General features: G+C 42.6%; 1 protein-coding gene across 3 annotated transcripts; it reads left to right on the forward strand.

Moving 5' to 3' along the window:
* The first annotated feature begins 1,496 nt into the window (after nucleotides 1-1,496).
* Nucleotides 1,497-24,273, forward strand: LOC149461412 (maternal DNA replication licensing factor mcm3). Of its 3 annotated transcripts, XM_089678356.1 has the most exons (16): nucleotides 1,499-3,262; nucleotides 4,009-4,217; nucleotides 7,079-7,209; nucleotides 7,833-8,071; nucleotides 11,068-11,176; nucleotides 11,264-11,417; nucleotides 11,494-11,625; nucleotides 12,382-12,590; nucleotides 13,494-13,668; nucleotides 13,847-13,970; nucleotides 15,035-15,188; nucleotides 15,798-15,938; nucleotides 18,318-18,415; nucleotides 18,511-18,602; nucleotides 21,026-21,116; nucleotides 23,987-24,273. In XM_089678356.1, exons 3-16 carry the CDS (start codon nucleotides 7,102-7,104, stop codon nucleotides 24,183-24,185), a joined length of 2,025 nt encoding a protein of 674 aa, XP_089534482.1. In that variant the 5' UTR covers nucleotides 1,499-3,262; nucleotides 4,009-4,217; nucleotides 7,079-7,101; the 3' UTR covers nucleotides 24,186-24,273. The 3 variants fall into 3 exon arrangements, with proteins under 3 accessions (XP_089534484.1, XP_089534482.1, XP_089534483.1); XM_089678358.1 differs by lacking the exon at nucleotides 21,026-21,116 and having other exon boundaries at nucleotides 1,497-3,262; nucleotides 23,987-24,123; XM_089678357.1 differs by lacking the exon at nucleotides 4,009-4,217.
* The last annotated feature ends 855 nt before the right edge of the window (nucleotides 24,274-25,128 follow it).

The following is a 25,128-nucleotide window of genomic DNA, read 5'->3' on the forward strand; positions in this document are numbered from 1 at the left end:
AAGTGCAACACCAGCGATAACTTCAAAGTGTACTGAGATCTGTACAGAACCAGGACTCTCTAGATCATGCTCCAAGATATGCTTAGTCAAAGTGTATCCCAACGGTCTCAGAGAAAAGGCAGTGAAGATGTATACAGTCCTAGACGAACAAAGCAACAGGTCTCTAGCAAAGACAGAGTTCTTCGACGTCTTCGGTGACAAAGGAAGTTCAACTCCATACACCTTGAAGACATGTTCTGGAGTTATAGAGACATCAGGGAGAAGAGCAAACAACTACACCATCGAGTCATTAGATGGAAAGACGCAGCTGACTCTTCCTACCCTCATAGAATGTGACATGATACCAGATGACAGGTCAGAGATTCCCACACCTGAAGTGGCACGTCACTACCCTCATCTCGTGCGAATAGCAGACAAGATACCAACACTCAACCCAGATGCTGCAATCGTCCTTCTACTAGGAAGAGACATACTGAGCGTGCACAAGGTCAGAGAACAATACAATGGGCCGCACAATGCACCATTTGCTCAACGTCTTGATCTTGGATGGGTTATCGTTGGAAATCTATGTCTGGACGGACTTCACAAACCCACAAAGGTGAATGTCTACAGAACAAATCTGCTGCAGAACGGTCGCACATCATGTCTTTGCTCATGTAACAACAGCATGCAGATTAAAGAGAAACTATCTAACCCAACACATCCCCAGAACATCCAGAGGTTCCTGGAAGATACAGCCTCAGCTGAAGATTCAGATTAGCTAGGCCACAAAGTGTTTGAGAGAACTCAAGATGATGACAAACTAGCACCATCTGTTGAAGATAACCTCTTCCTTGAGATCATGGACAGAGAAGTCTTCAAAGACAAAGCAGGCAGTTGGGTAGCCCCACTACCATTCCGTACACCACGGCATCGTCTTCCCAACAACAGAGTGCAAGCAGAGAAACGCCTTGCGCTATTGCAGCGCACTCTTGAAAGAAAGCCAGACATGAAAGAACACTTCCAAGAATTCATGCGGAAAATCTTTGACAAAGATCAAGCTGAAAAAGCACCAGCACTGCATGAAAAACAAGAACGCTGGTACTTGCCAATATTCGGAGTGTACCATCCTCAAAAACCAGGTCAGATACGTGTAGTATTTGATTCCAGTGCAAAGCATGAAGGTATTTCCCTTAATGATGTACTTCTCAGCGGACCAGACCTGAACAACACACTTCTTGGAGTCCTTATCAGATTCTGAAGAGAACTTGTTGCAGTAACACCAGATGTACAGCAGATGTTCTACTGTTTCCTTGTCCGTGAAGACCACAGAGACTACCTGAGGTTCCTATGGTATGAAGACAACGACCTCAACAAAGGTATCATAGAGTATAGGATGAAAGTACATGTGTTTGGGAACAGTCCCTCACCAGCTGTCGCTATCTACAACTTGAGACGAGCAGTGCAGCAAGGTGACAAACACAACCCTGAAGCCAAACAATTTGTTATGAAAAACTTTTATGTAGATGATGGACTTGCTTCCTTCTCCAGTAGTGGATAAGCCATTGACATTTTGAAAAGCACTAGAGACTTGCTAGCAGACTCTAACATAAGACTGCACAAAGTGGCTTCCAACAACAGCAAAGTAATGGAAGCATTCCCAGCAGAAGACCGTGCAAAAGACCTCAAAGACCTAGATCTAGGTACAGATTCACCACCCCTTCAAAGAAGCTTAGGGCTTAGTTGGGACTTGAAAACTGACAGCTTCACCTTCCGAGTATCCAGGGAAGAGAAGCCTTTCACAAAGCGAGGTGTCTTGTCTACGGTCAACAGTCTTTACGATCCCTTGGGGTTCGTAGCACCCATCACCATGCAAGGCAAAGCTCTTTTGAGAGAGATTACAACTGAGCTAGAACAAAGTGATTGGGACACACCTCTACCTGAAAAGAAAGAAATGCAGTGGAAGTTATGGAAAGACTCTTTGCTGGAGCTTGAGCGATTTAGCATCCAAAGACCATACGTCTCTGTTTCTTTGTCTCTTACAAAACGAAGAGAGATACACGTGTTTTCAGATGCATCCACCGTGGCTATAGCAGCTGTAGCCTACCTTAGAGTCATAGACACTCAGGGACAAAGCCATGCAGGATTCATCTTGGGAAAGTCCAAACTGGCTCCAAGACCTGCTCACACGGTCCCACGCTTAGAACTTTGTGCTGCTGTCCTAGCTGTGGAGATAGCAGACTTACTCATTGCGGAACTGGACATCGAGATCCATGCAGTGAACTTCTACACAGACAGCAAGATTGTTTTAGGTTATATCCACAACGCTTCAAGAAGATTCTACACATACGTGTCAAACAGAGTAACACGTATCAGTGTACAAGTCCAGAACAGTGGCATCACATCAGTACAGACAAGAACCCTGCTGACCATGGGACTAGACTGGTACCAGCTGCTGTCCTCAAACAGACTAACTGGTTCACAGGTCCATCCTTCTTGACTGGACCAGAAACTGAAGAGACTGATCAGAAAGGAACTTTTCAGCTTGTAGAACCAGACCAAGACAAAGAGGTAAGACCTCTATTTGCAGATTACAAGACTCTAACCACCAGAGAAGGTCTTGGCTCATGTAGGTTCGAAAGGTTTTCCAGCTGGAAGTCACTCATCTGTGCCATAGGGAAACTCATCTGCTTGGCCAGATCCTTCAGCAAAACAGCCAGTGTTGACCAGGGTAACAATGACTATCTTGAGCAAGCCAATGTCACCATTATCAGATGTGATATCTTCTGGAAGAGATGGAGACAGGAGTACCTGATGACCCTCCAACCACGCAACAAATGGCAAGCCGACAAGCCCAACTTACAAGTTGGATTTGTTGTTCTACTAAAAGACTCTCAGGCCCACAGGAACGAGTGGCCAATTGGACTCATTGTGGGGACTGATGCTAGTAGTGATAGCAGAGTCAGGAAAGTAGAGGTCAGAGTAGTAAAACGGGGCACCCCTAAGGTGTACCTTAGACCCATCACGGAAGTCGTTTTACTCCTTCCAAGAGTTTAATAGTGGCATATCATTATTATGCCAGGTGGGGAGTGTGCTGCCTTGTATTACACAAGGCATTCTTTAGCATTCAGCAGTGTCTGTCCCCTTAAGGCCAGAGACTTCCTGTTTGCTAACTTGGGAGGAAGTGACCTAATCTCTTCAGACTGAAGAAATTCTACTATGCAAGTAGATGTGGGATGCTGTTCTCTCTTCATATATGGGCTTGATTAGACCCCCAAAGTCTGTAAGTATCCCTCCTATGTACTGAAGTATTTTGTGCATATTGCTAGGTAGTTAGATATGTACTCATGTCTGTTTATTCTGTTTGTATTTCAGTTTTACCATTTATTCACGCGCATTTACATTCATTCATATTTCATGTACTATGATCACATGTTATCAGTAAAAGATCATCGGTTATCAATCATCGACTCTTTACTGTGTGGACATCAAAGGTTATACTGCCTGTTACCCTCTGTAACCCTTTCATAACTGCAGAGAAGGCAGGACAATGCCAGTCATTAAAGAGTCTCTAAAAATTAGAAACATTTTTTGCCGGAGTATATAGCTTCCAGGAAGAAGCACTAGCAAAATATATGTTCCAACTACTAGACGAAGTGCATTTACATACGGTTATACCAGATTGCTGGTATTTCACTTTCCACATTTAGTTGTGCTCCCCTTAAACAGAAGATCTAGGTTTTGCATAAATGTTATTCTTGGGAATTGTTACTGGAAATTTCTGGATAATGTTCAGTTTGACTATTGAATAATGCAGTCTGTCTATATTGGTAAAATGATTAGACAAGTTTATGCTAACATAACTGAGGCTACGATCATAAATGGCCATGAAAAGTGCATCTATCCATTTCTATATCTCTAACAATTTTGTATTTTACTGGTGTACCAATGACTTTAATATAATTTCTGACATTGCTTTTTTACTTTTTTATACTTGTGGCATTCAAAGATTTTATTTTTTTTACACAGATTGCTCAGTAATGCGTTTGGAGAGGTTATCGCCTTTCAAAGAGCGTTAAAAGACCTTGTAGCTTCAATTGATGCCACGTATGCCAAGCAGTTTGAAGAGTTCAGTGTGGGATTTGAAGGCAGCTTTGGAGGAAAGCATGTGTCTCCTCGTACTTTGACATCTGGCTTCTTGGGAAGTTTAGTCTGTGCTGAAGGAATTGTAACAAAATGTAAATGTCCCCCCCTTTCCTCTTACTGCTTTCTGTGAATAATTCAGAGAATTAGTGTTCAACCCAGGAGGTTGGTTCTCTGATTGTGGACTGGATGTATTTAAAGATCTATCACTACAATTTTTTACACTGCTATGCCCCTCATAGGGCCAAGTATATGTAGTCCAATGTTACTATGTGTTTCCCAAATGTAATTATGGGATCAGAGTTGCCCCCAATCCCCTCACAGCAAATCCAACAGCTAGGAAGGAACAGAATCATTAAAAACAGCAGCTTGACACGGCTGAGAGCACTTTCCTGACACAAGAGGCATGCATAGACTTTTATTCCCCCTCACTCTGCATTCCTTTTGTCCTGGGAAAGTGCTCTGAGCTGAGATTGATTGCCGTTAGAAGTCCATCTTTTCATAGCGGTTGTCGGATTTGTCAGAGTAGAGGGGCAGGTTGGACCTCCTAACTAGAGTTAAGGTAAACTGAAGGCAAAGTTGTTTTTTAGTTTGATAGAGTAGAATGTGTTTGAACACTATTAGGTTTCTATTGCTGTCTGTGCCCTGTAGGGAGATTCATTCTCATTGTCCTGTTTACCATTATCATTGAAAATGAAAATAAAATCTCAAATTGTGGGTTGTCTTAAGAAAAATGGGGAAACTAGTTCTGGTGACTTGGGGGTGGAGGGGTGTGACGGAGGGTAGGCAGGACAGAACACACAGCGAATGGCAAACACACAAAGCTTTATTGAGACAAAAAATGAAAGTCACCCAATGGGGGGATTGCAGGGAAGGCGATCTCGCCAATAGGGGAAAAGCAAGAAGAGGGCTAAAGCACTTGTAGTCCAGCCCCAAGGGCAAAGGAAAAGTCTCTGTAGCAGATTGTAATCCAATGGGGGGTAGGGGGGCAGCGCAGGAACAGTTCAGGTAACGGGAACAGTTCAGGTAAAACGGGAAAGCATGCGCTCACGAATCTGACAGGGTGCCCGGTCTCCCAGGGATAAGGTAGTATGACACAGGTACCTGTTTGTGTCCGGAGTAGGCGAGTGGTCTCTCCCTTAGCTGCGTCTCAGGCAGGCTGGTGTGTGCGGTCTCCCCTTTGGCTGGGGTCTCAGGCAGAGCTGGCATGCGGTCCCCCCTTTGGCCCCCCCAGGACAGAGAGAACATTGTCTAACGAAGTTTGGGTCGGAATGCATTATTGCAGGGGAGGAAAGGCATTAATTGAATTTGGGAACATAAAGCAGGATGATAGTGGAGGCAGTACATTGAAGTTGGGAGCATTTGGCATAAGAGAGTGGGACATTAATTGAGGATGTACTTCTTCTGGGCACATGGGATTAATGAGAGAATTAATAATTGGGGCTGGCAGAGCACCTATATTGTGACAAGGGGCAAAGGACTTCCTCTCACTTCCTGTTTTGGCTATGGGACAGGAAGTGAAGGTAAGTTGGCCCAATGGGGTACAGCTGGCAAAAAACTGACTGGGGTTATAACTATCCCTATCCACAATGGCTAAAGTTTGCCTATCGTTCTTCTTTAAGGTGGCAATAGATGAATCAAAATTTGCCTGGTTTTCAGGGACCGGATGAATTTTGATCCATGCGTGGCCACTGTTGGATAAAAGCCATACCATCAGCAGCTGCAGTGCCGATCTGTTCTTACAGCAGAATAGTCTCCCTGCTGTCAGAATACAATGGCACAGTCAGGAGGATTCCCCCACTCACCTCAACTGTGTGGATGGGGACATTGGTTAGGTTCCTTTTTTTTTTTTTTTTTTTTTTTTTTTTACAACCCACTGGCTGAGCAAAAGATGAACCATGTATGGCCAGTTTTAGGAAGCGCTTGGAATTTCAAGAAACAAAACAGTGTAAAAATGTAGGGATATATCTTTAAAAAGCTGGTGTCTGCTTCAGTATATTGGTAACCTCTATTATTTTGAATATATACATATTTAAAAGTACTTTCCATCTCGCTTTCAATCTTTTTGCCTCTAGCTAATTTGTTTTTGGAGCACATAGTTTATCCTGCCCTTTTTTTCTTGACTGTTTTGTGTGGATGTCTCAGATTCTTTTAATCTGTGAAAGCCAAGCAAAACATTGTAAAATGGAAAGACGTCCTATACCATGCACCATGAAAATGGTTATCCATAGAGGTTTCAAGAGATCATAGGGATGATCAAAATTTTGTGGCTAGGCTGGGACAAGTAGTGATGATGAACTTGCTATACTGGCATTTCACTTTGATGTGAATTCTGGCATAGCCATGAATACTTTAGCTGTGGCACTTGGAAGTCAGTGTTTGACATACTTTTGCTTCTTCCACATCTCATTATTGGCCCATCTCTGATTGTTGGTCTCTTTGACCAATAGCAAGGTGGAGTAGCTGAAAACAGGTGGGTCAAAGCACAGACCTGCTAGTTGAAAGTTTGTCTTTAAACACATTTTCTGAGAAGCAATGTGATTCTTAAAGAAGCTATAGCTACCTTTTAGGTGCCTATATTGCTTTGGAGCACTGGTTTTGAGACTTCAGGGTTTGCTTTAAAACTATGGAATGTAATAGAACATGGTAACTTGTAATAGTTTTCTATTTTCTATTCTTCAAATCTTTAGATGGATAAAGTAGTCATGTACTATCCTTATGCAGTTTTTATTTCTAAACCATTTTACCAAAGGCTGTAAAATATTGGAGAAATGGCTATATAAGTGCTCTGCACGGTAATTACAGTATACACTGTTTTATATGCTAAATATGTGCAGCAGTAAAGGCAGCTTGGTGTACCGTGCTGGTCCTTAATAAATTGTCTGGAGGGGATTTCCTCATATGTTCTCCTTGGTGTGCTTTGTATAGTTTCATCTTTTTTTATGTTTTATTCTAGGTTCCTTGGTAAGACCTAAAGTCATGAGAAGTGTTCATTACTGCCCAGCTACAAAGAAAACTCTGGAGAGGAAATACTCTGATCTTACCACCTTGGAGGCATTTCCGTCTAATGCAATTTACCCCACTAAGGTAGGTCATTGTTGGAGCAAGTACATGGGAGTTCCCGACATCTGTTTTTGTTGGTGCAAGAAACACGTAAGGCACACTTTCAAGCAAGGCATGTGTAAATAAAATGGCACCACTGCCTAAAATGAGCTTTTGCTAATCTTGTAAGATTAAATTCTAAACATGTTGCAGTATACAACAATAATACATTTTAGAGTGATGCATTCTCTTGACAGCCCACCACCTTCTCCCAGGGGCGGACTGACCATTTAGAAACTCGGGCACTGCCCGAGGCCCCAGGGTCAGTAGGGGGCCCCATGAGATGCCCCTGGTACCTTTTTCATAGGCTTTTTTGAGTTTGGGCAAGGACACAGGGGCCCCATGATCCCCTATTGCCCAGGGCCCCATGAGTTGTCAGTCCGCCTCTGCCTTCTCCCGCTGTTGCCAATGCAGTGCTCCCCCCAATCCTCTGTCAATGCCCTTGGAAATGCCTGGTATTTCCATCATATGATGTCCACCCTATTCTTACTAACAGTCACTAGACTTACTGTCATGTTCTGCCTATCAGCCTGTCTCAGTGGTTGTGTGCCCGCTGCTCAGCCTGATGCTCTGCTGATTACAAACAATATCTTCTCTGTTTGTGATAGGATGAAGAAAATAATCCTCTGGAGACAGAATATGGGCTGAGTACCTATAAGGATCACCAGACTCTGACTATACAGGAGATGCCAGAAAAAGCCCCTGCAGGACAGCTCCCTCGCTCTATAGATATAATTGCTGATGATGACTTGGTGGACAAGTGTAAACCGGGTGATCGCATTCAGATAGTGGGAATATATCGCTGTCTTCCTTCCAAGCAGGGAGGGTACACATCTGGTACATTCAGGTAAAAAGATTTGACGTGAAATGCCACCTTTTTGTTGCAGGACAAAAATGAGATGCATCTAGGGTCATCATCCATTTTAGCATAAATTATAAATCTAATATTTTATTGCAGGAAAACAGACAAGTGTGAATATGCTCTTACAGATAAACTTAACAAACCTGGGCTTTTACCATTTTCATGCTCTTTTTAGTGTTTTGCGATGGGCTTACCTGCACTTAAAAGCAATTCACTTTTTCTCTGTATTCATACTTCTCTTCTGAAGTTACTAGGTTCTGAAGATGTGCAGTATTAGGACAAGCAACTATCTGATTTCAGGAATTCCAGTTCCTATTTTTGTCCATGTTGGGGTGGATGGATAAAACTTGAGCAAGGATCCTTGAAGTGGAACAGTTGCCCATAGGCAGTCAGATCTTTCATTGGATTGAATAAAGATGATCTCTAGTCAGCAGTGTTGACAAATGTTCTCGGTTTCCTTGCTCCTCTTGTATTAAAGCCTTTCCATAGTGGCCAGAAAGATGCTGATTTGTGACGAATGATTAGATTGGCAAAGAATATTGTCCTGAGAATGTCAGTCTGGAGTGATTTTAGAACATTTGAAAGCAAGAACATTTTTGTTTTATCATTATTTTGGAGACTTGCATGGTAATGCTTGTCTAATATTATGAATCAGTGTTTTCTATGAATGTAAAATATTTGGGATCACTGCTTTAGGTGTAGGTTGTGTTAAATGTTTTATGCCTATTGTTATGAGTTTAGGGCAGTGGTCTCCAAATTGTGGCCTGGGGGCCAGATGTGGCCCTTTGCTTGCCTTTATCTGGCCCTTTGGCCATTATTCCACCAACTGACACCAGTGATGAAGCACCATTCCATCTACTGATACCATGGGATTGGTGCCGCAGCCATCTAGGTGTGTGGTGGTTTTTGTAATGCTTTTTCCATACTTCTGACTTTTGCTTCTAAAAACCTTCTCACATTTGAACCAGGTTTGTACATTTAGGTTACATACAGGCTTTGAGCTATCAGGTGCCTCAATTGCTCTGTGGATGAATACGTTTTACAGCTCTGCTTACCTAAGTGTAACTGTTTTCCATGGAGAGTGCAGGCTATAGAAATGAGCTGTTCTCTGGATTACCAAGGCCAGCATTTTCATTGGCACTCTTAATTCTCTGCAGTGGTCCTGACCTACCCTCATTGCTGGCCACCCGTTAATAGTGCTATTTGTCTAGTTCAATACTAAAGGCAAAAAATCATGGTAAAATGAAAGTCTGAGAAGTCCAACTTTCTAATGACTAGTCCAAATAATTGTTAAAGCTGTAGAACTTCATCTTGGCTAGCAAGCTGGCTTGGAATGGTATGGTGAGAGTGGGATAAGCTCTGCTGACTAGTTTACTCTGAGTAAATGTTCAGCATGTACTATTGAGCTTCGTAGGCAACTTATTTGAGGTAAGAAACAAAAGGCTTCTAACTGCTGGCTAAACATAACCATGCAGAAAATTCATATTCAGTTATTCATTATTACCTGACAAAAAAAGCCAATGTTAAAACATTTTTTTAGGCCTGGCCATAATAAAAATGCAAACATCACTTAGTGTTACTTAGCCCAGGACCCTGCATTCACTATATCTGGTCTCCCACAGTACACACAACGTGGAAATGCAATTATTTTAGTACATATAAACTGCTTAATACCTTTTCTCATCAGCAGTTAGAGAAGTTTTGTGACTTCTATCAGTGTCCAGCAGAGCACAGGTTAAAGCTTGTAGGAGAAGGTTTAATTCTCCTCTGATTGTCCTATAATGCTGCAGGACCCTCAGTGTTCTGTTTAGACAGCGCTTATTGGCCCTATAGTGATCACATGTACTCTCCCAAAAGAAAATTCTAGCAATACACACCAAACTGAGCTTGTGCAGCTTGCCCACAAGGCTCCCTAACATCAGTAGATGGGTTGGGCAGTGTAGAAGGGAAGAATCAGAGAAGACCGAATCAAACAACTTTTTTACACAATGCAGAGGATTAAGCCCTTAGGTTCCACAGTAAGCATAACAAGCATGCTTTACTGCATATGCAGACTGATTGTACTGTTGTGGGTTTAGTGACACTTTAACATTTTAATAAACTGGACACCTTGTACAACTTGTCATTTTATCCCGTTTGTTAGGCCTTTTTGTTTTTAAAGTGGTTCTAAAGGCATAAGGTTTTTTACCTTTACTGCATTCTCTGCAAAACCTTCCATGATCCGTCCCCCTTTAAATACTTACCTAGCTCCTCCCTCAATCCTGTGCTCTGACCATCTTCAGCAGCATTGCTCTCTCCTTTTTCTCACAGGACACAGAGGCAGCACTGAGAGCCATTAGCTTTCTGCTGCTGTGAACAAAGTTCTGTGGGGGAGTGGGTGGGGCCAAGCCACCCTGTGTCTATGGACACACAGCCTGGCTTGGAAGCTTGCCCACATTAGTGCCTCCATAGCACGGTGGATAGCACCAGTGGTGGACCCCAAAAGAGGAGGTAAAGGGTCACTCTGTGCAATATCATTGCACAGAGCAAGTATACTATGTTGTTTTTAGAAAAAATATGCCTTTATAACCGCTTTAAAGTGGAATTTTAGTCAGATAATTAAGTCCTGCTAGATAACTTCAGGCTGGCCTCTTTTGCAGGTACAGCTATGTAAAACATTAAAAATAAGTGCCTATATGGTTTAAAATCCAGTAATACACATGCTCAAGTGCACTCTATTTTCCGGCACTGTATCCAATTTTTAGAGGCCAGTCTGGTGACAGCCTAAAGATTTAATGCTGTTCAGGGGCTCTAGGCTTCAGCAAAATGGCAGCCTCCAGCAAGAAGAAACCGGAACAATGCTGGAGACAATTTACAGCACACACTAATTTTGGTAGCATAATTAATGGAATGTATGTTCTTTGCCAAAGAACATTTATCAAGTTTTTATGGGTAAAGTTCCACTTTAAATGCTAGATTTTTTTTTTTTTTTGCTATTTTAGGACAATCTTGTTAGCCAACAACATCAAACTGATGAGCAAAGAAATTGCCCCAACCTTTTCAGCTAATGATGTAGGGAAGATCAAGAAGTTTTGTAAAGCTCATTCTAAGGTAATAGAAGATCAGATCTTACCCTTTCAGCTAGTGATAGCAATGTTTTTTTCTGTTTTTTTTTTTTTACTCATGTTCTTATTGCAGGACATTTTTGACCAGTTGAGCAAATCCTTAGCTCCCAGCATTCATGGTCATGAGTATATTAAGAAAGCCATTTTATGCATGCTGCTTGGAGGAAATGAAAAGGTTCTTGAAAATGGAACACGTATAAGAGGAGACATCAATGTTCTACTAATAGGTAAAAGCACAATAGAAATGATTACACATGTTTCTGGAAAATGTTAGCCATGGTAAAGTTCATTTCAACATTCTAGGAGATCCTTCTGTTGCCAAATCTCAGCTTTTACGATATGTCTTGCACACCGCTCCTAGAGCAATTCCCACCACTGGTAGAGGATCCTCTGGAGTGGGATTGACCGCAGCAGTGACAACCGACCAGGAAACCGGCAAGTGACTGTAGTTTCTCTTCACATATTAAACTGATGTTTGTTAAACACTGAGCAGAGGCTGGGGAAAGCAAATGGAAGGCTATAGTAACAAGAGGGGACGTATGCCAGTTTGGAAGAGTTAATATCGCTGTGGCGTTGGTGAAAGAGCTAGGGAAGAAAGAGTCTTTACCCCAAACTCTGACTCCCTGCATCAACACGTGGGATAATTTGCCCTTTTAAACACAGTATAGCAGCTCTGGGAAAGAGAACACACAGGTAGGTTGAAGGTTAAAGTCTCATGCATTTTCTCTTTATAATTCTTTACCCACCATATATTTGTAAATGATTTTGGTTAAAAAAAAAAAAAAAAGAGCTTTCAAATACCCCTTTTTCCTTTTAGAAATGTGCTTTTTGACCTCCTGCTACAGTGCTTTATGCTGGCATAGGCATACTGGCATCCCCTATCACAAACCTTTGGACAGAATTGTCTTGCGAATGGATATCTGACACGGTTTGATAACTTATACTGGGCATTGTGGAACGTCTGCTGCTTTTTGGACTGAGTCATATGTGGACACTCTGCAGTTTGACATTAAAGTAATGTTAAAAATGTGAAAATCATGTACATACAAACACTATCTATTTTGTAACTTTATCTGGCTTTCAATATAAGTCAAGTTTTTAAAACATTTTTATAGAATAAGATCTTCTTGGGCTAAAAAATTAATTATGCTATATCCTAGAGTGAATATTTTTTTTTTTCTGGCTTTCTAGGAGAGAGGCGTTTGGAGGCTGGTGCCATGGTTCTGGCTGACAGGGGTGTCGTTTGTATTGATGAGTTTGATAAAATGTCTGACATGGATAGAACTGCCATCCATGAAGTGATGGAACAAGGACGGGTAACCATAGCAAAAGCAGGAATTCAAGCAAGGCTAAACGCTCGGTGCAGTGTCTTGGCTGCTGCAAATCCAGTCTATGGAAGGGTAGGTTCCATGGGACAGTCTTCCAAATGGTTTACTGAAAAAATTCCCCCATTACTATATTGTTGGGAACATGTTTTCATATGCTCAGAACTCACTTATGTAAAAGGATTTCTGCAAGTGGCTTTCCAGCTTTGCAGTGTTGAAGCTGAATTCCAGGGTAAGGAATTTAACTTATTCTTCTCTAGGCAAAAGGAGCTGTTAAAGTGGTTCTGAAAGCAGCAAGTTTTTTAGTTTTTTGGGGGCTTTTTTTCCTTAATGCATTCCATGCATTAAGGGATGAAACATTTTCTGCATGGAACTCCGCTTTATACTTATCTGAGCCCGCTCTTGATACAGCGATGTGCACAAGGGTTGAGGCTCTGTCTGCTCTCTCCCTCCTCACTGGCTCAGAGACCGCAGCAGAAGCCATTGACTCCCACTGCTGTCAATAACAGCCACTAAGGAGGGAATGAGGGGCAGAGTTGTGTAATGCTCGGTCTATGGACACAACGCTGGCTTGGGAGTGAGCCTGTACGAGAGCCCCCATAGCAAGCGGCTTGCTATGGGGACACTTGGCAGGGGCCAAAAATGCTGACAGGGCACCCTGAGAAAAGGAGGAACAGGGCTTCTCTGGTCAAACCATTGCACAGTCCAGGTAAGTATGACCAGTTTGTGTGTTAAAAAAAATAAAAAATAAATAAAAAACCCTTTATAAATATTTTAACTCTCGCAATGGAGGGGGTGACCCACTACAAGGCTAAATGGTTTTTCGTTCCCAGAGTTCAGCTTTTAACATTTTTGTTGTATTGGTCTATGTAGTGATGTAGTTTTTTTTCCTACATTTACAAAATAAAAATAGGAGAATACTGCTAACCAAATATTTTTTTGCTTTTCTAACACTTTTCTGTTCTATATATTCTCCAGTATGATCAGTACAGGACTCCTATGGAAAACATTGGCTTACAAGATTCACTGCTGTCAAGATTTGATTTGCTTTTTATTGTTCTGGATCAAATGGATGCAGACAATGACCGTGAAATTGCAGACCATGTACTGCGAATACACAGATACAGAACTCCTGGGGAACAGGATGGTTATGGTATGTTTTAAATTATTTCATAGCATAATTGATAATGCATTTGCTGTGTTCTGTTGTGCAATCACTTTATTGTAAAAAATAGCATAGATCCTGGCTTTAAATCCTTTTTTTTTTTTTTTTTTTTTTTTTTTTTTTTTTGTGCTGAAAGCAAAAAGTCCTTTTTTTTATATTTTAACAGCAATGCCTCTTGGGTGCAGTGTTGAGATGTTTGCTACAGATGACCCAAATGCCAGTGACGTGACAGATCAGGAGTTGCAGATCTATGAAAAACATGATCATCTCCTTCATGGACCACGTAAAAAGTTTGTAGATTAGATGATAAAGTTTGTATTATCTGTAGTTTTGGTTCATTGTTTGAGCTGGGCTGTTCCTTAAACATTACGAGATTTCAAAATTTGTCAAACAGGCTTAGTCATTTTTAGAATTTTTTGTTTTCTGTGGGGGCTAGGGAAATTTACAATCATTGCAATTTTCTGACACAATTGTTCAAGTAAGGCAAAATTTGCTGCTTTTCTGCCCATTTCCCTCCAGTTTGTAGACATGTTTACACATGAAATCACGATGACTAGTGAACTTTGCAGCACTGCATATTAAGCTTCAAAGAGCAGCCTTAACTGCTATTGGTATAGAACCTGCACTGCCAACTTCTCCTAATAAAGGGTGGTTCCTTGGCTTTGATCCTGATCCTCTGGCTTTAATAATAGTTACCAGTCTGGAAGTATGCCGATCATCAGAAGCTGAACACTTGTTCGCTCTAGTACCTCAATTTAGTAACTAAATTAAGGGAATGCATTAGGGCCCTTCAGGTCACCAGAGCTAGAGTCCCCATTGGAATATTTCACCCTCTTATTACTGTTTTGGGGACAACCGAAGATTTGGGATTTTTTTTACTTTTGATACTGGTAAACAGGATAAATGGAGAGGGTTAATATCTTTAATGGGGGCAGAGATGGCAATAAAAACCTGACAGGTGCTCTAATCCATCTCTACTTTGTCCAAAACAAAAAAGTTATCTTATACTTTAAAGCTAAAAAAGACTTTAGAAAGTGTTTGGCAACCATGAAAGACTTCTCTTAGTGCAGGTTTCAATTAAATTATTATAACTGTGCATGCTTGCCTACAAAAGACACTTGTTTGCACCCTTATCTGACTTTTGTATTGTACAAGCATTAACTTGGAACTGGGAAGCAAAGCCCAATTATGCAAACTACAATGGCAGGTGCTACCCTGTAAAAATTGCCCCCTCACACTTTATTTTCATATGGGGTTTTGATAGTTGTGTACATTTAGGGCCAGATGATTTTTTCCCTTTTTAAATTTTTTTGTAACGTTCATGCATCTTATTATTTTTGTTCTGATCTTTCAGCAAAGCAAAGATTGTTAGCATGCAGTTTATACGGAAATATATCCATGTTGCGAAGTTGATAAAGCCTGCTCTGACACATGAGGCTGCAGATTTCATCTCTCATGAATATGCAAAAATCAGAAGTCATGATGAAATGAATAATGACCGTGCGAGGGTATGTTGATATCGCTAGAGTATACTTTTTACACCACTTATGATTTTATTTTTTCACTATTGCCTTAAGCCAGGGGTCTCCAAACCACCTAAACAAAGAGCCTGTTTTTTTCGTCCTTTAGGCATTAAGGGGTCAGACTAGCCAATGGGAGTACATAATGCCTCAGGCTTGGTTGGCAGTGGTAGTAATACAATTGCGTAGCACCCCTGTAGTCAGTAGGAGTAGGCTGCAATTTGGACCACTGTTCAGGGTTGCATTTTTTTTTTTCCCAAGGATTTTGAAAACCTAAATTCTTTCTCAGGACTTTGCACATGCAAGAATGCTATGAGACCTATGTATAAAGCTGCCTAGGCACATACATATGCTGCTCTGAATTTGCTTACACTCTCATTAATATGGTAAATGTAGCTGATTATTGCAGCTGCTTTTTAGCAGTTAATCTGCCGCCTGCAAATGTACTGCAAGCTCCCTTAGTGCTCAACTTGTGTTTTGTTTTCCTACGGGGGGTGATTTTAGTCAGTATAGTCCTTTTTCACGCATATTCTTGCCCACAGGCGTTTACTGGTATTCAGGGATTTTAAAGAAAATTAATTTTGTTCTCTTCAACAGACTATGCCTGTTACTGCTAGAGCACTTGAAACCATGATCAGACTGGCCACTGCTCATGCTAAAGTTAGAATGAGCAAAACCATTGATCTCCAGGATGCTGAAATGGCTCTTGAGCTTGTCCAGTTTGCTTATTTTAAGAAGGTATGTATAATGTGGCCAACTTCCTACCTAAATATTGGGAGTCAGTCACCATATTTGATGATTGCTTGGTGTTCTAGCGTATGTTGAAAAAAGTTTTAAAAAAATTCACAGAAAATGGTCCCTTGCAAAATATAATGTGCTAGTATGCATCGCATTGTATGCATCGCATTGTGAAAGACTTGCCTTAGAACGGAGCCCTCCAGTAGTGTGCTGTCGCCACTGACAGGGCTTCCATCTTCACCCGGTCTTCCTTCCGGGTTTGCGGGCTTTGGCTGTTTGACTGGCCCAGCTGCGATGACGTTGCTCCTGCGCTGTGGCATGGCACGCTGTCCATTGAGAGGACAGTGCACATGCTCTGGTGATATTACTGGCTGCCACTAAAGTAAATATCTCCTAAACTTTGCATGTTTAGAAGATATTTACTGTACCTACAGGTAAGCCTTACTTTGTGCTTATTGTAGGTACAAGTAAACAAGGTAGGTTTACTACCACTAACACTTTCAGGCTTGATGGATGTGTAGCTCAGAGGCGTCCCTAGGGTTGGTGTCACCCAGTGCAGTAACACGTGGTGCCGGTGTAGTGGTAAAAGGAGTATCCCGTGAAGATATGTATCTCCTGAAGCAACTGCGCATGTGCCGGTTCTAGGCCGAAGAAGTCGATCTCTGACTTTATCACAGAGCTGCGACAGTTAACCCCTTACAGACTGCAAACTGCTGAAGCTGATCCCACAGATCACTATGGGTTGCAAGATCAGTCAACCCCGTATAGGTTGAACTTATACTGGGTTAACTGATCTTGCAACCCATAGTGATCCACGGGATCAGCTTCAGCGGTTTAAAGCCTGTAAGGTGTTAACTGTGGCAGCTCTGTGCTAAAGTAGGAGATCTGCGATTGGGTTCTTCGGCTCAAAACCGTCACATGCGCAGTTGCTTCAGGGGATACATATCTTCACGGGATACACATTTTACCGCTACACCAGGGGCAGCTGTCACTGCCAGGAATCTGGGATTACCCCAATCTGGCCAGGACCTTCACAGAGCCCAGAAGCTCTACTGGCATCCTGCTCCTGCACCCCCTGTGATGGTGTCACCCGGTGCGGCCCGCACCCCCCCCCCCCCGGGACACCATTGATATAGATTTAACATATATGCTAAATCAGGCCTTGAAATTTCCACTTGCCTGCTCGCATTTCGCGAGTGGAAATAACATGGGGGCGAGGGCCAGATCTATCAAACAGCCGATGGATATGGAGTGGGGTGCCGGCACCGGAGGCGGAATAATCTTTCAGGCATTTAGGCACTCACACACTACCCAAGGGCCCAGAGTCTTTAGGAGGTCCTATGACAGGCTCCTAAAAGGATGGGGAGGGCCGCAGGGTAGATTTTGCAAGCATGCTACAAGTCCAGTCTGGTGAGAGGAGAGTGACTGACAGAGCCCAAGGAGGAGGAGAATCCACAGACTGGTGAAAACTCAGCATGTAACAGTGGGAGGAAGGGGGAGAACTGTCTGTGAGGAGTGGGAGGAGTGCTGAGAAACAAAGTGTGACAGGCTGAGAGAGGGGAGGCGCGTGTGCGTGTGTGTGCGTGTGCGTGTGTGCGTGTGTGTGTGTGTGTGTGTGTGTGTGTGGTGAGGGGCTCTGTACTCACTTTATGTAGTAGGGGGGCCTGTGTGTATTCTGGGGGGGCGCATTGTACCATAATGGAGACCATGTGTTCTAAGAGGGGGGTTGTGTGCTCATTATAACTTCAAATTATGGGGGGATGGTGCCATAATTGTGAGTAGCAGAAATACCAATCACCCCCTTTTTTTGCCCGCTTCCCCCCTCCTTTTTTTTTTTTTTTTTGAAAAGTGGGTAGAGGACATGGCTATGGGGGGGGGGGGTGAAGGAGGGTATATATTTCTGTAACTGTATTCTGCATAAAACCTTTGTCATTTAATGAGATAATTTACGAGGGCATGTTTAGGGGAGGAATTAGGGGCATGGCAGGGTAGCAGTTGGGTGGAGCAACTGGTGCTGAGTAACTCCTAAGGCCTGGCTAGTAGCTCAGGACTAGAAATTTTAAGCCCTGTGTTAAATGAAGGGCCAGGTTTCCATGCATAGTATGAAGCTGCCATATAAGAGGCAGACATGGACCTTTTTTTTTTATATATATATATATATATATATATATATAAACCATTTAGACTGACATTTCACTCAGTGCGTTAATGCATTATATGGCTAGTGCAGGTAAGTGTTCTATTTGTAATAGTCAATTGTATATCTGCCCCCATATTTAGAAATTGCTTTTTTATATATGCTTTAGTGTTTACCATTGTAAAGCCATTTTAAAATTGAGGTAATTCTGGAGTATCTGATGTTTAAACCTGGTTCTTAAGATCTTGCCAAAGGAGAAGAGAAATGTTGAGAAGGATATTGACTTAAGCCAAGAAGCATCAAGTCAGGAGGGCATAAAGCCAAGTCAGGAGGGCATAAGGTTTGTAAACTAAGTGGAGATCTTTTTATCTTCATATGCAGCATGTGGTGCAGCAGATTGATGGCTTGTGTTGTTGGTACACTTTTGTTTTACAGGAAAAGCTCTAGGCGTGCAGGAAAGACTTCAGATTCTCAGGAATCAATGGACCCCTATAGTTTTAGTCAAGAAGATAGCGGTCTAAATGAGTGTAAGTTTAATTTGAGTTTTGACATATGTTGTATCTATTTAAATCTGCTGCAAGTAAAGCTGCTCAGAGTAGAAACAAGTGTTTAGTTTGGTCTGTATTTCTGTTGCTCCACATTCAGTCTTTCACATGGGTCTTCATATTCTGTTACCGCAGTCACTATGAATCATGTGCCCCTATAATTTAAATGTGAACAATGTACAAGCAGACTTAGCCAGTGGCTGTAGAGGAGGATTTCCATCATTGTGGTGGGACACTTTGTTGGTGCAGGATTAGCCACAAGTAGGAGACCTTCAACCTGCATTAACTACAAGTAGTATGTACTGACTAATGCTACACACATCTTTTCAAGAAAGACCTAAACTCTACTGACCGTATTTATGCCCAAACTATACACACTGTTCTAAACTGACCAGAACTGTACATAAACTTTCTATTTTCAGCAGCTTCAATGCAATTTTCATGTATATCTTTTCCAATTGGTTCTATTTTCTGAAAAGTATGATATTCCTATATTATCTGTTTGGATCTGTCCTGCTATGCTCATTCCCCGTGGGGGTACTGGAAATGAAAGCTCACCCTCCACACCTAGGGTGGTAACTTTTAAGGTGACATGTGGAATTCCTGGCTTTGTGACGTTATCATAGAACACATATTAAAGCAACAAAAGCCAGCTACACCCCTTCTCTGTAAATGATGCTACTTACACACGTTTAAACATCTTAGGAGCGTTTATTTTGGTCGTGAGCTTTAATGCACCAAATTAAAGAGCTGTATGTAGCTTGCTGTCAGGGCCGGATCTAGCCTGTCTGATGTGGGGTGCAGTAAAAAATGTCGGGGGGGCAGAGAATATGAGGTCAGTAGGGTTAGTATACAGGGGGTCAGCAGGGCAGAGGAATAGAGTAAGCAGTTTATATGGCAGACTACAGAAGCCATTAGTTTGTATGACCGTTTTTATATGGGATTATCAGAGAAGAGGACAGTGTGCAGCTGGACAGTGTAAATAGTAGGGTAGTGTACAGGGGGTGAGCAGTGTAGACAACAATGGTCAACAGAGCATATGACGGGGAACAGCAGGGTGGAAAAAAAAGGTTATCAGGTCAACAGGATGGAGGACGGGGTTCAGCAGTGCAGAAAGCAGGGGTCAGCAGGGCAGAAGACCTTGATCAGCAGAGAAGAGGACAGGGTCACTGCTGGCAGAGCACTTGGCAGATATCCTCCCCCCTCCTCCACTCTGCAAACAGCCTTCTGTACTCAGAGCTCTTCCACAGCACATACCTGAGATTGGATTCCCTTACAGACACAGCATCTATCTGCACTGTGCAGCTGGCTACAGATTGAAACTGTCTGTAGGGAAATTCAAGCAAATCTCAGCTATGTGCTATGAGGGGAGGATATGATCTGTTGAGTGCCCTCATTTCACGTCTCACCCAAAAAAAAAAAATCATCCCTCCTAGCACACGTCATAATATCTTCAAATTTCTCATCTTTGCAGAAATCCTCCCTGCCAAATCCCCCTCCCAGCACAAATCCTATCTCCCAAATCCCTCCTCCTGGCATGATCCCTTCCCATTCCCCCTCCTAGCACAACCCCCTCCAAATTACTCTTCCCAGCCCAAATCCACCCTCACCCAAGTCCCCCCAAAATTCCCCCTTCCTAACACAAATCCTCCCCAGCTCTCTCCTCCTAACCCAAATTCCCCCTCCTAGCCCAAATACCTCCTAGCCCCAATCTCCCCTCCTAGCACCTACCCAACCAAACTCCCTCCTTGCACATATTCCTTCCAAATCCCCCCTCCCCTGTTCCTAACTCTTATCTCCCCCAATCTCCCCTCCTAGTCCTAGCATATTCCCTCTCACCAATTCCCCCCAACAAGCCCATATCTCCCCCAATCTCCCATCTTAGTCCTAGGATATTCCCCCTCTCCAATCCCCCACCTCGAACATATTGCCCCAATCCCCCTCCTAATGCGTCCTCCCCCCACCTAATACATTCCCCCCCCCCCAAACACATCCCAATACCCCCTCCTAGTCCTAGCATATTTCCTCTTCCCCCCGCACATATCCCCCTTATTCCACCTAATAGCACATATCCTCCGTCCTGTCTATCACTGCTGCTGTCTGAGCTTTACTAATCACAGTTCACTGCACCAGGTTGCACATTCAAGTTGGGATGAGGAAGAAACTCGGGCAGCTGGGGGGGGGGGGCACAGCCCTCCCCAGCACCCCCCTAGATCTGGCCATGCTTGCTGTGTAGATACTAGATGGCCAAGAGTGAAAATGATGCATATGCAGACCGCTAAAAATCTGGTTTGCTTTCATATTAAAAAATCCACTTGTATATTAATAAACCATGGCATTCTACAAGTGATTTTTAAACCCAAACAAATGTCTGCATTTAATTTCTAAATAAATTCCTTTTTTAGCTGTAGCGCTGTCTCAGCGTGTGAGGACTCCCAGAAAGATGTCTGAAAGTCAAGGCGAACTCTTCCCCAAGAGTTCATTAAGTCTGAGCAGGTAGATAACATTTTATTTGCCTCATTTTATAAAGATTGTTTCAGATTAAGATTCAGCATTATACTTTTAGTCCCCATCTTGATGGCACCCCAGTCTTAGTCTGTAGGGTTCAATATTGAGTTGGCCAACCCTGTGCAGCTATAACAGCTTCAACTCTTCTAGGAAGGCTGTCCACAAGGTTTAGGAGTGTCTCTGAGAATGTTTGACCATTCTTCCAGAAGCTCAAATGTGAGGTCAGGCATTGATGTCGGTGAGGGGGCCTGGCTCAGTCTCCACTCGAATTCATCCCATAGGTGTTCTATCGGGTTGAGGTCAGGACTCTGTGTAGGCCAGTCCAGCTCCTCCATCCCAAACTCGCTCATCGATGTCTTTATGGACCTTGCTTTGTGGACTGGTGTGTAGTCATGTTGGAACCAGAAGCTGCAAGTGGCAATCCATCCACAAACTGTTCCCACAAAGTTGGGAGCAAAAAATTTTCCATAATGTCTTGGTATGTTGACACCCTAAGAGTTCCCTTCACTGGAACTGAGGTGCTATGCCCAACCACTGAAACAACCTGAAACCATAATGCCCCCTCCAACAAACTTTACACTTGGCACAATGAAGTCAGGCAAGTACTTGTCTCCTGGCGACCTGCAAAACCCAGACACATCCATCGGACTGCCAGACAGAGAAGTGTGATTGGTCACTCCAGAGAAAACATCTCCACTGCTCTAGAGTCCAGTGGTGGCATGCTTTACACCATTCACCCAACGCTTTGCATTGCACTTGCTGATGTACGGCTTGGATGCAGCTGCTCAGCAATGGAAACCCATTCCTTGAAGCTCTCTATGCACTGTTGTGCTAATCTGAAGGCCACACAGTTTGGAAGTCTTTAGCTATTGACTCTGCAGACAGTTGGCGACTTCTGTGCGCTTCAGCATGCGCTGACCCCACTCTGTCGGGTTTTTTTTGTGGCCTACCACTACGTGGATGAGTTTCTTTTGTTCCCAGTTGCTTCCACTTTGTTACAATACCACTAACAGCTGGCCATGGAATATTTAGTAGCAAGGGAATTTCATGAATGGACTTATTGCACAGGTGGCAACCTATCACGGTACCACGCTTGAATTCAATGAGCTCCTGAGAGTGACCCATTCTTTCACAAATGTTTGTAGAAGTAGTCTGCATGCCTAGGTGCTTGATTTTATACATCTGTGGCCATGGAGGTGATTGGAACACCTGAATCCAATGATTTGGAGGGGTGTCCCAATATTTTTGGCAATATAGTGTATGTGGAGTAAGACTAGGCTCTTTTCTGAGTCTGTCTGTTCTGTTTTTTTTCTGAGTTTGCACTGGAGTATTTTTTTAAATATCAGTTGTTCTGCCACTAGACACTCTTTTTGGTATCATGACAACACTCCTTGTGCAGTGAAATCACTGTAGCAATGCCCCCTTTGTGCTGCTGTAACTGCTTTGGCACTGCTGGTACACCTTGCTCTGCCCACAGCCATGCATAATCTCTTGCACCCTCTCCAGCAATATCTAGCACATTACATGAGAAATCTAGCTGAATTTCCCATTAAGAAGTAAATTGGGTTTTTTTTTATTTTTGATGACATCTTTCATTGACAATGCGTTTCTATTACTAGAAGCTTAGATGAATGTGAATATAAACATTAAGGACCTCCAGTTTAAAAATACCAAGATCAGTATTAGGATTTGTTCAGAAGGGTGCTAACACCCCTCCTATGTTCAGGCTTCCTTTGTTTATTGTGCCTGTATCTGCCCCAAGTTACATGAAAGCAGCCTGTAAAGGTGAATGCAGATGCAGCAAACACAACCGCACGTCAAAATTTGACATATTGGCAGGAGCACCGATCAGATGCACACGGTCTGAGTTCAGATCTGTGCAAATGCTCCTCTTTGCATGCCAAATTTTTTACTTGTGGCTGTGTCTATGCAGCCACTGCATCTGCATTCACCTCTATAGGCTGCCTGCTCACATCCTGGGGTGGATGCTGGCACGCAATAACAAAGGGATGGGTACACGTAGGATGGGTGTCTGCACCCATCTGCATGAACTCTTATGCCTAGTATGCACTATGTGAAAATCAGACGAATGATCGTTCGATTTTCTATGAAGTTGTGTAGTTGTGGCATTAACTTGTATGAAAAACCGACAAAGGCACATGTAGCTATATACTAGTGTAGTAGAGGAGGAAGTGTGGGGTTGTTTTTTTCTATTTGATTATTTACGTATGGTTAATGTACACATTGAGGTTTTCTAGCTTGCACCTTCAGTTCGGCTGTCAAAAGCACTATGCCAATGATCAGATAATTGAGTGATTGTTTCTCATATGGACATTTTTCATTTTCCTATCATGTGTACGGGCCTTTAGACTACATTCGCACAGGCATTTAGCCATGCTATGAATTCCAGTGTCAAGATTCTGATTCCTGCTGTGGGATTGGTACTTTGTGCATCTAGCTGTGGCTGATGAGCTCCTACAGTACATTGACTGGCTGTCAGTGGCCTCAACTATTTGTAACTGTGACAGCCAACCTTACAATGTGAAGTCTGTAAGAGGCGTATTGTGTAACAGGTATAGACTGCATTCTTAAAGTGGAGTTCCACCCAAAACTAGAACCCTGCTTATCTGTCTCCTCCCCTGCCACATTTGGCACCTTTTGGGGGGGGAGGGGGGAGCGGGTACCTGGTTTTGACAGTTCGAGATCAACTCGCCAGCAACCTACTGAAGAATCAATCAATTGGATGCCTGGACAGGGGTGGTTTTGGGGTGGGGGCGAGGGCTGGAACTCTGGTTTAAGTATCACTGTGGCAAAGACCATATGTTAAAATGTAATTCTTGTTCCAATATCCCTTTCAGGATAAAGCAGTTCAAAGCTGTCCTGTTAAAAACCTTCAAGACCACACGCTCCCAGTCTGTTAGCATTGGTCAGTTACTGGAATTGATAAATAAAGAAAATCCAGAGCCATTTGAGTTATCTGAAGTGAAGAAAGCCCTGGACAACATGCAGAATGATAACCAAGTGATGGTGGCTGACGATGTAGTATTCCTAATTTAAAATGTAACTTTTTCTTGTTTTTGTAAAAGTGCAATATATTCTAGTTTTTGTATGTGTATTTATAGCATAAAATAAACCATAATACTAATGTGCTGTCTCATTATTTCATTATGGTAGAGATGAAAATTGTTTATTTAGATATACTTTGAAAAAAATGTTTAAAATGCAATTTCAGATAAATCGTGTAAATTTGTAAATATAATGTGGGTGTTAACTGCCGGTTTTGCTTTGATGTGCTGTCTGGGAGCCAAATTATCTAGAATAAGATACCCAAGCAGGATTTTGTCAGATTTAGTTCCTGATGAACACAGCAATGCAAAGAATGGGTAGTTTGCATCTAAGTTGGTCATACAACCATAGATTTCTTTTCTTCAACCTACAGTGGGAGACTTCCTCCATCCACACTAAGCAGCAGGAATGGATGAATTTGATCCATGTGTCTTTCCATGTACAGATCCTATAGCGACAGTGAGATGTCTTTAGGCTTGTACAATCAAGGCTAGGACAAGGCGGGTAAGGAAGGGCATGTGTACGGGATGCAATGTTCTGATGTTGAGGTGGCTGCGCACTGGGAGTTTGCCACAACCATCACATATGTTTCACTGTGATTAGCCCTGCCCATCCACTACTACTACCCATGATTGGGGGGGGTGCAGTTTGACATCTTTATCCTGGGCACTGGATGGCCTTGGCCCAGTATATCCTTTCACATAAATTACCTATTAATGATAAAACTCCATAATCTGCATCTTTCAGTTATGTTATGACTCGACAAATGGAAAATCTTGCACCATTCTAGATTTATCTTCACTTTATTTGGAGTTTTAAAGCTGAACTTTGGCCCAGCAGTTAAGTAAACAGATTGAATACATTTGTGACTGACACATTTGTGTACACTGCAAAGGTGGATGACATCACTTTTCTGTGTCACAAATAAACAATA

This window comes from Staurois parvus, unplaced genomic scaffold, assembly GCF_062004578.1.
Source record: "Staurois parvus isolate SC_StPar_1 unplaced genomic scaffold, SC_StPar_1.0 ptg000203l, whole genome shotgun sequence".
Lineage (NCBI taxonomy): Eukaryota > Metazoa > Chordata > Amphibia > Anura > Ranidae > Staurois > Staurois parvus.